The sequence below is a fragment of the Acanthochromis polyacanthus genome, chromosome 21, assembly GCF_021347895.1.
Source record: "Acanthochromis polyacanthus isolate Apoly-LR-REF ecotype Palm Island chromosome 21, KAUST_Apoly_ChrSc, whole genome shotgun sequence".
Taxonomy (NCBI): Eukaryota; Metazoa; Chordata; class Actinopteri; family Pomacentridae; genus Acanthochromis; species Acanthochromis polyacanthus.
Window position 1 is genome coordinate 30,999,902 of NC_067133.1, and position 13,615 is coordinate 31,013,516.

General features: G+C 46.6%; 1 protein-coding gene across 1 annotated transcript in view; it reads left to right on the top strand.

The window, feature by feature from the left end:
- The first annotated feature begins 473 nt into the window (after positions 1-473).
- Positions 474-13,615, top strand: part of ccnf (cyclin F) — a 13,545-nt gene continuing 403 nt past the window's right edge. Inside the window, exons 1-17 of the mRNA XM_022195355.2 lie at positions 474-1,042; positions 2,041-2,195; positions 2,272-2,378; positions 2,672-2,739; positions 2,911-3,107; positions 4,388-4,441; positions 5,774-5,878; positions 5,995-6,072; positions 6,316-6,470; positions 6,652-6,816; positions 6,962-7,085; positions 8,874-9,054; positions 9,134-9,221; positions 9,452-9,551; positions 9,634-9,779; positions 12,545-12,720; positions 12,834-13,615. The exon at positions 12,834-13,615 is cut by the window's right edge and continues 403 nt beyond it. Coding sequence (XP_022051047.2) covers positions 1,030-1,042; positions 2,041-2,195; positions 2,272-2,378; positions 2,672-2,739; positions 2,911-3,107; positions 4,388-4,441; positions 5,774-5,878; positions 5,995-6,072; positions 6,316-6,470; positions 6,652-6,816; positions 6,962-7,085; positions 8,874-9,054; positions 9,134-9,221; positions 9,452-9,551; positions 9,634-9,779; positions 12,545-12,720; positions 12,834-13,234 — 2,313 coding nt within the window. The 5' untranslated portion in view covers positions 474-1,029 and the 3' untranslated portion in view covers positions 13,235-13,615. The remainder of the gene's footprint in view (positions 1,043-2,040; positions 2,196-2,271; positions 2,379-2,671; positions 2,740-2,910; positions 3,108-4,387; positions 4,442-5,773; positions 5,879-5,994; positions 6,073-6,315; positions 6,471-6,651; positions 6,817-6,961; positions 7,086-8,873; positions 9,055-9,133; positions 9,222-9,451; positions 9,552-9,633; positions 9,780-12,544; positions 12,721-12,833) is intronic.

Here is a 13,615-nt window from a genome sequence, read left to right on the forward strand (position 1 = left end):
AATTTAAAGTCAGGTGAGCAGGATTCTGCTGAGAAAATGTGCTCTAATTATATCTATGTTAATGAAATCCTGGTTCTTTTAGAGCTTTTATGTGGAATAATAGAATATCTTTATTTGTCATTGTACAATAATATTTTTTGTGGTCTGAACAGGTAGAATTTCAACCAAGGTTTGTTTTCTTTTACTTCTCAGCTATCATTTGGCATTCCAGCAAGCTCCAGGGACAAAACACGGGCCAGTATATGAATAATACGAACGATGTGGTACCAATAATACCATACATATCGTTTGGTATTCCAGTAAGCTCTGGACACTGAACACATGCCAGTTTTAACTATAAATGTGTGTCATGTTACTTAAATTATTTATAAATCGTTTTAAAGTTTATTAAGTTTCATAATACTTGTAAAAAAACATGATGAATTTATCATAAATCATATTCATACTGGAGCAGCTACTCTCCGTCTGTCCCTTTAAACACGGTACCTTTAAACGGCATTTCCTGTCCCACTACGTTTCCCACAATGCCCTGCTGGAAGTGAGCTCTGTGGAATCGGGTCAACCAATCATGTACGTCCTCCTGCGAGCGCGTACTTCGAAATGGCGTTACGCTCTCCAATGAGCTTCTGTCATTTTACAGTTTATAACATCCGACCAATCGACGTGTCTGTTCCTTGCGCTGACCAATCAACGGGCCTCTATTCACGGGATGGGTGTCATCAGTTTCCACCAATCAGAGTGGATGTGGAGTTTAAACGGTGAGCGCGGGCGGTCCTACGGTAACTGTGGGGGCGTGGCCAACCAGCGAGGGCTCGTGCTTGGGTTTGAACTGAACTGACCATAGACTGTATTTCTGTGGTGTTAACTAACTATAGACGGTATTTCTATGGTTCTAACTAGTTAACTACCTCGTAGTAAAGACACTAAAAAAAATAGCAGCTGGGTGTTAGCACTGCTGGTTAATATCAGTTATTATTAGCCGCTGTGAGCCGTCTGAACTCGGAGGATCTACTAGCGGAGACCACTGCGATGAAAGCGGGCGGTAAGTCACTCCCCACCGGTCCTTCTGCCTTCCACAAATACGGAGAGGATTCCCGTTAAACCGGTACTAGTCAGTCTGTGTCGGATTGTGGGGTTGTAACTGATTTAGAACCGGTAACTAGCTGCTGGTTAACGTTAGAGGCTGAACGTTGGATCCCCGTGGATTCTTCCTGGAAGCTGCGGCGACATTCAGCTTCTTTATCCACATTAATGCGGATAAAAGATCCTCCTTGTGTTTCTGGAAGCTTCTGTGGTGATAAACAACCCGAGATATAAAGTTAAAGGTCACCAGGACTAGTTGGAAGTTAACGTTAGAGGCTGTGGACCTCAGGAGGGAAAATTGGGCGCTCAGAGGGTTCGACTCAGATATTGGAGCTAAGCTAAAGAAGCTAAAGCTTGGTTCTAGTCAGACCTGGTTATTAGAAGACCTGGAACCCCATCCTTAACCCTAAAGAAGCTAAAGGTGTGTTGTGGTATTTAGAAGACCTGCAGGTCATCATCTAAACCCTCATATCTTCACCTCCACACCAGCACCTTTGGTGAGGAGCTTCCTTCATCTGACCTCCAGGACCAGCAGCTTTAGACCAGCTGGAGATGTTGGTTTGGTTCTGATGTGAGAATTAGTTTCCAGCTTTGCACTGAGATGTGAAATGTTTTAGTAGAAAGCAGCTGTTTGCAGTGACTGAAGGGAGAATAGAGTAGTTTTATTGCCATCATACATGGGGGCATGATAAAATATAAATATGTGCCTGTGGGCAGTGCATTAATAACACGCTAAATTAACGACAATAAATGAAAAAATCTAATGTACATATAAAACAAAACTATTTTAAGAATTCCAACATGCAATAGAGAGCAGACAAATCCAGTAGAGTGAGGAAGAAATGAGGTCAAATAAAACCAATAAAGCAGAATAAATGTGATCAGGAGATAAGCAGCCTTATTGAAGTGTGTTCCTGTTCTGAAGCTGGTTAAACATCTGTTCCATTTCTCCTCCAGTCGTCCACTGCCGTTGTTCTAAATGCTACTCGGTTCCGGCTCGGAAGCGGGTCCGTAAGAGGACTCCGGGTCTCAGCCTGCTGTCCCTGCCCGAGGAGATCGTCCTGTACGTCCTGCAGTGTCTGTCTGCAGAGGACCTGCTGTCTGTCCGAGCAGTGAGTCCACCTCTGGTTGTCTCTCAGTGTCCTCTGATCAGCTGTTTGGACGTCTCACCTCTCCTGTCTCCTCCAGGTCCACTCCCAGCTGAGGGATGTCGTTGACAACCACTCCAGCGTCTGGGCCCGGGTCAGCTTCAGAGACACCTGGCCGTCCCCCAGCACCCTGTGGCTGTTTGAAAGGTTCAGTCCTTCTGACCAATCAGAGTGTGTCGTTGGATGTCTGTGTGGCTTTCTGACCAATCAGAGCGTGTGTTGTTGGATGTCTGTGTGGCTTTCTGACCAATCAGAGCGTGTGTTGTTGGATGTCTGTGTGGCTTTCTGACCAATCAGAGCGTGTGTTGTTGGATGTCTGTGTGGCTTTCTGACCAATCAGAGCGTGTGTTGTTGGATGTCTGTGTGGCTTTCTGACCAATCAGAGCGTGTGTTGTTGGATGTCTGTGTGCCTTTCTGACTGTAAACCTGTCTTCCTCCAGAGCTGCTGAAAAAGGGAACTTTGAAGCTGCTGTGAAACTTGGGATTGCTTATTTGTACAACGAAGGACGTAAGTTCAGCATTTCGTTGGTTCAGTGACTCTGCTGGTTCTAAAATTTCCTGCTACCAGCAAGGCCAAAACCATCCTGACTCATTTATCAGTTCAAATGAAACGCTAATCTAATGAAAAAGACGACTGAAGTCTTCCAGCCCTCACTCGTGTCTTCCGTCTTCCCTCCAGCCTTGTTGAGCGATGAGGGCCGAGCCGACGTCTGTGGAAGGAAGGCCTCCCACTTCTTCAGCCTGGCGGAGAGCCTGCGCTCCCCCACGGCCGACCCCTTCATCTGGGTGTTCATCCGTCCTCCCTGGTCGCCCACCGGCAGCTGCTGCAAGGCCGTGGTGTTCGACCGCCTCAAGGCCGAGTGTGACGACAACGTGGTAGGTGCTGAGAAGAAGATAACTGATGATAGCTTTAAGCTCCGTCTGAGTTTAATAAACTCGGATTAGATGAGTTAAGTTTCAGTGAAAATACTTCCAGAAAATCTGATTTTCATACTTTTCAACAGGAGAGTTAAACTCATCTTAGTCCAGGACCACATCCATCCCAGTCTGGTCTCCAGTAAAACCACAGCATAATAACCTGTAAATAACCACAACTCCTGATGGTTCCTTTGGTTTAGTGCAAAAATGTTCACATTTAAGGAATTATCTTTTACTAAACATCATGAACAACCTGAAATTTATGAAGAAAAATAAGCTCAGTTTCATCAACATTCATCCTCAGTTTATCATCAGAAAACATTTAGTCACAATTATATCGTATTTTATTATGATCAAAACAACAAAAGTCAGACAAAAAACAACAAAAACAAGAGAAAATATTACAAAATGAGAAACAAAATGAGAAAAACTACATGAGCAAGACAAAAAACACAAAACAACGAAAAGGATGCTCAAAACAAAACACGAAAATAAGACGAAAAACACAAGCGAGACAAAAAGAAAACACAAAACGAGAAAAACATGACACAAACGACAAAACACAGGGATGTGATTTTTCTGCGAATTCGCGGAATTCCGCTTTTTTTCAGGGATGGGAATTTACCGCCAATCGGCGGATTTCCGACGATTTCATTTCAAGTTTTGAACACTTTGTCGCTGATACTCCCGCGTGATGGTAACGACGTTAACGATAGCTTGTTAACGTCGATTGTAAACGGCCCAGCGATTGGAAGTCGCCCCCCCCCCGTCAACAACTTTCCGCTGGAATCAGAACTTGCTGATCCCATCCCTGCAAAAAACAACAAAAACAAGACAAAATATTACAAAAATGAGACACAAAACGACCTAAGAACAATCTAGTATTTTACTTCATGATCCAAACAACTTGTCATGGTCTAGAAATGATTTTAAATTTATAGTTTTACTAATTTACAATCTGCAGTTAATGTCTTCTCTGTAATTTTTACACATTGAGGGCCGGATTGGACCCTCTGGACGACCACTTTTGGACCACGGGCCTCATGTTGGACACCCCTGATCTCCAACAACACGTCCCTGTTTCCTCTTTAAAGCTCTGAACAGGCTGAGCTCCGTGCACAGATTTAAAAGCTGCCAGGACTCAGATCGTTTCCACCCACATGGACGTTTTCCTGAAAGTGACAAATGTTTGTTTGTGTCTGCAGAACTAAATACGTCTTCATGTTGTGTCTTTGCAGGAGAAGAGGGGGCCGCTGCTGCACTGCCTGGCCAGAGTCCTGCAGCTGTTTGAAGTGAGTCAAAGTCAACCTGACAGTTTCTGCTGCTCTCTAATCAGACGGTACACCATAGCCCTGCTCTGACTGTAGTTTCAGCAGCAGGACATGACGTTTGGAGACGCTTTTATCTGGATGCTTTCTCAGTAGAGCGTAGTGTGTCCTCAGTGACATACATGTGTCCTCAGTGACATACATGTGTCCTCAGTGACATGCATGTGTGTCCTCAGTGACATGCATGTGTGTCCTCAGTGACATGCATGTGTGTCCTCAGTGACATGCATGTGTGTCCTCAGTGACATGCATGTGTGTCCTCAGTGACATGCATGTGTGTCCTCAGTGACATGCATGTGTGTCCTCAGTGACATGCATGTGTGTCCTCAGTGACATGCATGTGTGTCCTCAGTGACATGCATGTGTGTCCTCAGTGACATGCATGTGTGTCCTCAGTGACATGCATGTGTGTCCTCAGTGACATGCATGTGTGTCCTCAGTGACATGCATGTGTGTCCTCAGTGACATGCATGTGTGTCCTCAGTGACATGCATGTGTGTCCTCAGTGACATACATGTGTGTCCTCAGTGACATACATGTGTGTCCTCAGTGACATACATGTGTCCTCAGTGACATACATGTGTGTCCTCAGTGACATACATGTGTGTCCTCAGTGACATACATGTGTGTCCTCAGTGACATACATGTGTCCTCAGTGACATACATGTGTGTCCTCAGTGACACACATGTGTGTCCTCAGTGACACACATGTGTGTCCTCAGTGACACACATGTGTCCTCAGTGACATACATGTGTCCTCAGTGACATACATGTGTCCTCAGTGACATACATGTGTCCTCAGTGACATACATGTGTGTCCTCAGTGACATACATGTGTGTCTTCAGTGACATACATGTGTCCTCAGTGACATACATGTGTGTCCTCAGTGACACACATGTGTGTCCTCAGTGACACACACGTGTGTCTTCAGTGACATACATGTGTCCTCAGTGACATACATGTGTGTCCTCAGTGACACACATGTGTGTCCTCAGTGACATACATGTGTGTCCTCAGTGACATACATGTGTCCTCAGTGACATACATGTGTCCTCAGTGACACACATGTGTGTCCTCAGTGACATACATGTGTCCTCAGTGACACACATGTGTGTCCTCAGTGACATACATGTGTGTCCTCAGTGACATACATGTGTGTCCTCAGTGACATACATGTGTCCTCAGTGACATACATGTGTGTCCTCACACATGTGTGTCCTCAGTGACATACATGTGTGTCCTCAGTGACATACATGTGTGTTCTCAGTGACAGAAGTCTGTGTTTGTGTGTCCAGGAGGATGAGAGACGCTCAGACGCCGTGTCGCTGCTGGAGGAGTCGTCTCAGGCCGGATGTCTGCAGAGCTCCTACCTGCTGTGGGAACATCGGCGTAAAGCTGCCGTGAGTCTCATCCTCTACAGTTTCTTTATCATATGAGACGTGCAGGTGTCAAACAGCTCAATGAATAGACGTGTTGAATGCAGAGTGAATGAAGGTATGTGATTGTTTGACTCCAGATGGCGGATCCAGGAAGGTTCCTCCAGTGTGTCCGGACCCTCAGAGACTACGCTGGGAAAGGATGCTGGGAGGCTCAGGTGAGTGACGGAGGATGGATTACCTGCTGTCAGTCTGACAGATTTGGATCTCTGCTGTGGTTTTCGTTTCCCCGTTAGTCCAGAGATGTTTTACTGAGCTGCTGTCAGGCCTGAGGAGGACCTGACAGTTTGTTTTTCATCTCTGAGTCACCAGAACATGACTCATCCTAATCACAGCTCTGAGCTCATCCTTTTAGCGTCCCTCAGCTTCTGAAGCTCTTTTTATTCGTTGTTCTCCTCCAGCTGTCTCTGGCCAAAGTGTGCATCAGCGGGAATCCTCTGGGTCTGGAGGCCAAGGCCTGCTCTGACCTGGTGTCTCAGCTCTTCACCTCCTCCAGCCCAGCTTCTCCTCACGCTGCTCAGAACATCCTCCGACGGGGCATCAAGGACACCATGAGGTAGAAGAAGCTCCACCGTCTCATTATCAGCTCTAATCATCTTCGCTCTTTAATGACGTTCCAGAAGAGTCAGAACCAGACGAGCATTAATGAAGATCAGTTCTTCTGAATATAATGTGGTTCTTCTTGAACAGGATCTTCAGTCTCTCTGTTTACTGATGATTAGATGGACTCTTCTCAGGTACATCCTGGTGGACTGGCTGGTGGAGGTGACCACCATGAAAGACTTCTCCAGCCTGACGCTCCACGTGACGGTCAGTTGTGTTGATCGCTACTTGGCTCTGCGTTCGGTTCCTAAAGCTCGTCTCCAGCTGCTGGGCATCGCCTGCATGGTGGTCTGTACCCGGTGAGGAATCCTTCTCCTGGTCTGTTTGGAGATAAAGTCCTGCAGAACTGCTTCATGTAGAACATCTTAGCTCCACATGTGTATTTACAGGAGAACAATAAATGTCTCCTGAGCTTTAGTGACTGTTTGTTTCGTGTGTTTTCAGGTACATCAGTAAAGAAATCCTGACGATACGTGAAGCCGTCTGGCTCACAGACAACACCTACAAATATGAAGACCTGGTCCGGATGATGGGGGAGGTGGTCTCTGTGCTACGGGGGAGGATCCGGGTGAGGAGCTCTCTGTCCGTTCATTAGAAACGACTTTAGGCTGGTTGAAGTCAAATCTCACCAGACGCAGGTTTTAAACTTGTTTCTAAAGTTTTATTTTCTGATTTAAACCTGCTCTGCTGCCTGTAGGAACCCTCCTGATGCTCTCCCAGGTCTCCACAGTAAATCCAAACCCGTTAGTTTGTCCTCTCCTCCACCCACACTCACAGAGACGATGAGCGGGAAATAGTTTAGAACTGTGGTAATAAATGCAGTTAAGAGTGGAGACAGAAGGCATTAAAGACTGGATCTGAGCTCAGGGGGAGACACCTGGAGGATTGATGTTAACGATGCAGATTTAATGCAGCATGATGGAACCAAAAACACAAAGTGCAGCCGGTAGATCAGCGGCTTGAACAGGCGACTCAGAACCAGCAGCCGTGTGTTCAAATCCAGCCCTTTACTGGTCCTCTCCTCTGTCAGTAAAGACTAGAAGAGTCCATGAGGCATCCAGACGTTGGTTTCACTGCTAGAAAACAGATCAGTGAGCTACAGATATCCTGTCTGTCACACATCAGTGATCTACCGCTTTTATTTTTACTGCAAACTAAAATAAATAAACATATTTATTCTGTTTAGATGCCCTCATTTACACAATGTCCCAGTTCAGCTGTTTATGGGCTCATTTCCAGAGATCTGGTCTCCATAGATCTGGTTGCTGGTTTCCAGAGATCTGGTCTCCATAGATCTGGTTGCTGGTCTCCATAGATCTGGTTGCTGGTTTCCATAGATCTGGTTGCTGGTTTCCAGAGATCTGGTCTCCATAGATCTGGTTGCTGGTCTCCATAGATCTGGTTGCTGGTTTCCATAGATCTGGTTGCTGGTCTCCATAGATCTGGTTGCTGGTCTCCATAGATCTGGTTGCTGGTCTCCATAGATCTGGTTGCTGGGTTCCAGAGATCTGGTTGCTGGTCTCCATAGATCTGGTTGCTGGTCTCCATAGATCTGGTTGCTGGTCTCCATAGATCTGGTTGCTGGTTTCCATAGATCTGGTCTCCATAGATCTGGTTGCTGGTTTCCAGAGATCTGGTTGCTGGTTTCCAGAGATCTGGTCTCCATAGATCTGGTTGCTGGTTTCCAGAGATCTGGTTGCTGGTTTCCAGAGATCTGGTTGCTGGTTTCCAGAGATCTGGTCTCCATAGATCTGGTTGCTGGTTTCCAGAGATCTGGTTGCTGGTTTCCATAGATCTGGTCTCCATAGATCTGGTTGCTGGTTTCCAGAGATCTGGTTGCTGGTTTCCAGAGATCTGGTTGCTGGTTTCCAGAGATCTGGTCTCCATAGATCTGGTTGCTGGTTTCCATAGATCTGGTTGCTGGTTTCCAGAGATCTGGTTTCCATAGATCTGGTTGCTGGTTTCCATAGATCTGGTTGCTGGTTTCCAGAGATCTGGTCTCCATAGATCTGGTTGCTGGTTTCCATAGATCTGGTTGCTGGTTTCCATAGATCTGGTTGCTGGTTTCCATAGATCTGGTTGCTAGTTTCCATAGATCTGGTTGCTGGTTTCCATAGATCTGGTTGCTGGTTTCCAGAGACCTGGTCTCCATAGATCTGGTTGCTGGTTTCCATAGATCTGGTTGCTGGTTTCCAGAGATCTGGTTTCCATAGATCTGGTTGCTGGTTTCCATAGATCTGGTTGCTGGTTTCCAGAGATCTGGTTGCTGGTTTCTTGATCGTCACTAGCGGTCCTGCTGTGGGTTTAGATGTTTAATGTTGGTCAGACTGATGCTCAGCTGCTGGTTTCCCTCCAGAACCCGTCTCTGCTGGACTATGGGGAGGTCCTCCTGGCTCTGGTTCCTCTGGAGAGGAGATCTTCTCACCTGTTCAGCTACATCTGTGAGCTGTCGCTGCTCTACTCGGCTCTGGCTTCTCCTCCTCCTGCCAGACTGGCCTGTGCTGCTCTGCTGCTGACCCGAGCTCTACATCACCACGGTAACAACAACAACAACAATAACAAAAGCAGTAATAATCATAATAATGATAACAGAGTAACCTCCGTGTCCTCCTGCAGCTCCTCTCTGGCCCACCCTGCTTGCAGACCACACTGGATTCTCCAAAGAAGACCTGGTTCCTCTCTGTGTGCTGCTCTACGTCAACTGGTGAGTTTCTGTTTAGACTCAACTGGAATCCAGAGAATCTGACCTTGAATATTATTATTATCACACCTTAATATGTTAAACCGTCCTTTAATCTCATCAGTAGGAGACTCTGGATGTCTGCTGGATGCTCCTAGTTTTTATTAACCAGGCTAAAGAGTGTTTCTCAGGTGTTTTAGTAACCAGATTTGTCCTGATGGTAGCAAAGTGGATCAGACTCTTTTTCTCTTCAGTTTCAGTCAAGATGTTCCCAAAGATCACCGACACGTGTGTCTGACTGGCGTGAAGCAGCGCTTCGAAGACGAGAACTTCCAGCAGATCAGCAGAGAGAAGGTAGAGACTTCAGCAGGAGACCCTTCCTGGTTGTTAGTGAACTTCAGAGTCTAACTGGTTGCTGGTTTGACTTTGTCACCAGGTGATGGACTTTAAGGAGCTCTGCCAGATCCTGGAGGTCCCAGAGGTGGAGCCTCAAGTGGAGCTTCAGGTGGAGCCTCCCAGCCCCACGGGCCAACCAACAGACCTCCACACCTTCCTGGCTTCTCCATCCAGCACCAGCAAACGGTGAGCAACCACTCAGAAACACTTAGAGAACTTTGACTGAGTCATGGACGTTCTCAGGTTCTCCTGAGCTCCACCTCATGGTCAGTTCTGTTTGTTGTTATCTTCTGTTCAGTCCTATCGGTAGAATCATCAGTCATCTCAGAATCATCCAGTCTGGATGCTGTGATTAATCAGCAGCAGCAGAGATGGTTATATAGATTAGTAATAATCATATTGAACACCAGAAACATGTTGAAGCTGCATTTGCGTCTGGGTAACGTGTGCTATGCTTGCACTAGGAATTTGAAATGAAGAGCCACTGTGGCTCACTCATAAGAATAACAATGAGCCACAAATTTCTCTGTCAGTGATAGCGGAAAAAATGGAGTCATTTTCCTGCATTCTGGTGCATTTTGAGGTAAACAATGCTCAATTAAACAGATTTATTTTATTATTTTATTTCTACTTACCATATTTTCACGACCAAAAGGCGCAGTCTGTTATGTGTGCCATTACTGTATTTAACACACACCTGATTATATGGCGAGGGTTTTATATACAATCCACGCCCACACTCCCCCCTTTAACGTTCTCATGGTGTCCTCAACTACGTCGGCCTTACAACAACAACACACACACAAGCATACAAGTGTGTGTATTTAAAAATAGAGCGGGAGCAAAACTGAGTTTGGTTGTGCTTTATTTAAGTATTGATTACAAAGTACTAACATTTTTTTAATCATCAATAGTCGCGGGCATGGTAAAACACAGATAAAACAAGCACACAAGTGTGCGTATTTAAAAATAGAGCGGGAGCAAAACTGAGTTTGGTATTCACATTTTTTTTTACCTGTAATCGTCATCAATCAAACCCATGGAAGTCCTCATCCTCTGTTTCTGAATTGAACAGCTGCGCTAAACCTCCATCAAACATGCCAGGTTCACTTTCTTCACTGTCAGAGTCACTTTCCGTGCCGTGCGGCGCCTCGGAAATGATGCCGGCTTTTGCGAAAGCTCGAACAACAGTGCCAGCAGACACGTTAGCCCAAGCATTTACAATCCATTGGCAAATTGTGGCGTAACTCGCCCGGCGCTGCCTTCCACTCTTAGTGAAACTGTGGTCTCCATCGGTCATCCATCGCTCCCACGCCGCTCGCAGCCTTACTTTGAACGGCCGGTTCACACCGATGTCCAGCGGTTGGAGTTCCTTTGTCAGGCCTCCCGGAATGACAGCAAGCTCAGAGTTCATTTGCTTCACTTGTTTTTTCACATCGGCTGTGAGATGGGCACGCATAGAGTCACAGATCAACAGCGATGGTGATGCGTGGAAAAAACCACCTGGTCTACGTCCGCCTTACAACAACACACACAGGACGCACTGCACCATAGGGCGCGCTGCACAATTTGAAGAAAATCTAAGACTTTTATGTGCGCCTTATAGTCGTGAAAATACGGTATATGTATGTATGTTGTTATTTTCATCGTTTTTACACTCCTCCTCCTCGGCTGCTCTGAGCAGTGAAATGTTGAAGTCTAAGTCCTGAACATAAATATCATCACAAAGTGTGAGTCTATATCATTTTGCTAAACTTTCAGATCCAAATTTAATGTTCTTTTTGTAAAAACAGGCAGTCAGGGGTGAAGACACATTCCCATGTATTTATGCATTTGGCCATTTAAAAACCTGTATCTGAAACATGTTCATGATCAAAACCTTTTGACCCATAAAAATATTAATTTCATGTCCAGTTTACCTTCTTTTCCTCCTATGTCCAATTCTTCAACCCTCACTACGAACCATATCTCACAACTGTAGCATAAACTCAACAAAAACCTCTTTCTCGCTTTTCCTGATCGCAAATGACTCGCCTTGTGGTACACCGTTCAGAGATTTCACGCAGTAAAAATAGCATGTTTTTCTGTGATTGGCCGAGAGCGGGTCATGACCCGGAACGTGATCAAGATTCGGGTGGCTCCGCCCATTTCCGACGCCTGCCGAGAGAAAAAGTTTGTTTTTCTTATATTATTGCTCGGGCGTTTCGAAGAAAAATAGAGCGCCACTGTGGCTCACACGGTTCAGAATGACTGGGCCATCCAGCAAAACGATGCGCCAATGGAGCTGTGGCGATCGGCTAGCGCAAGCCTAGATGTGGGTAACGTCTGAGTAACCAGGGTTCTCACCAGGATTTTTTTACAGCATAACGGCCCGTTATGCTGAAATGCGCTGGCGAGAACCCTGGGTAACGTGTGGGTAACGGGGCGGCTGTGACTCAGGTGGTAGAGCAGGTCGTCCAATGATCGAAGGGTCGGCGGTTTGATTCCCGCTCTGTCCTAGTCATGTGCTGTTGTGTCCTTGGGCAAGACACTTTACCCGCCTTGCCTCCAGTGCTGCTCTCACACTGGTGTGTGAATGTGTGTGAATGTTGGTGGTGGTCAGAGGGGCCGTAGGCGCGGATTAACAGCCACGCTTCCATCAGTCTGCCCCAGGACAGCTGTGGATACAAATGTAGCTTACCACCACCAGAGTGAGAGTGTGTGAGCGAATGAATAATAATGGATTCATTGTAAAGCGCTTTGGGTGTCTTGAAAAGCGCTATATAAATGTAACCATTATTATTATAACGTCTGGGTGATGTCTGCACTAGCTGAAAATTAACCAGTAGAACCCGGTTTTAACTGGACTCTAAAGACACACAGATGATTGATTGATGAAGAACACCTGATGACCTCCATTTGGACCTTCAGGAGCTGCTCTGACTCTCTTTAACCTTCTGCTTCATCTCCAGGAGACGAGACGACTCCATGCAGACTCACAGGGGCAGCTTTGTGGCCACGCCCACCGCAGAACTGTCCAATCAGGAGGAGACGCTGCTGGGGGAGATCCTGGACTGGAGTCTAGACACTTCCTGTTCTGGTTACGAAGGCGACCAAGAGGAGAGCGAGGAGGAGAAGGATGGAGATGGTGAGAGGTTCCTCCCAGCTGGTCTACAGGAACTCAGCTGGATCATCTTAAAGTGTCCAGAATGTTTGTAGCTGTCATTCCTGTAGATGATGTTCTGTTGTTCTTCTCCTCAGCTTCCATGACGTCCATCAACCTGCAGCCGCTGAGCTCTGCCGACCAGAGGCTGGAGAACTGCAGAGCTCAGTCCAGCGACGAAGACAGCTTCTGTGAAGCAGACGGGAAGGTGAAGGACGACCAAGGCCAGGAGAACCTCACCTTCTCCACAGACCTGCACAGTTCAGGATACTCCTCTGTCCAGAGCGTCAGTCCTTCCTCCTCCTCCTCCCTCATGCCCTGTACCTTCCAGACCCTCAGCTCCTCTCCTGGTTCCTCCAACCAGCCTGGCTTCAGGCTCCTGGTGCCCATGCAGAGGCCCCGAGGCTCCAAGCAGGTGAAGAGGAAGAACGTGGCGGCTCACAGCGGAGGAGAGGTGGAGGAGGAACGTTCAGCCAACGCAGGCTTCCTGAGTCTGTAGAACCTCCAGAACTTTGTTCCTCGCTCCACTGGTGGTCTGTCAGAAGAACCTCCAGAGATGAATTAGCTGGAAGCTCTCCTTTCTTTTACATTTCTTTTAGCTGTTTCTGTTCCTACAGCTGGACTGTGGACCTCCACTGGACTCTCCTCAGGACTTCCTCAGCATGGTTTTCCATTTCAGTTGCTTCTACAACAACCTAGCTCAGATCCACCAACCTCGTAGAAGAAATGAACCCTCATGGGCGTGTTTGTCTCCTCAGATCGTTTAGAATCAGCTGTGAGGTGTCGGTTCTCTTCTGGTATTTCAGAATTAGATCATCTAGAAGATCTAGAATCAGGATGTTTGAATTGTTTCTGTTTGGTTCCTTCAGTGTTTTCAGGA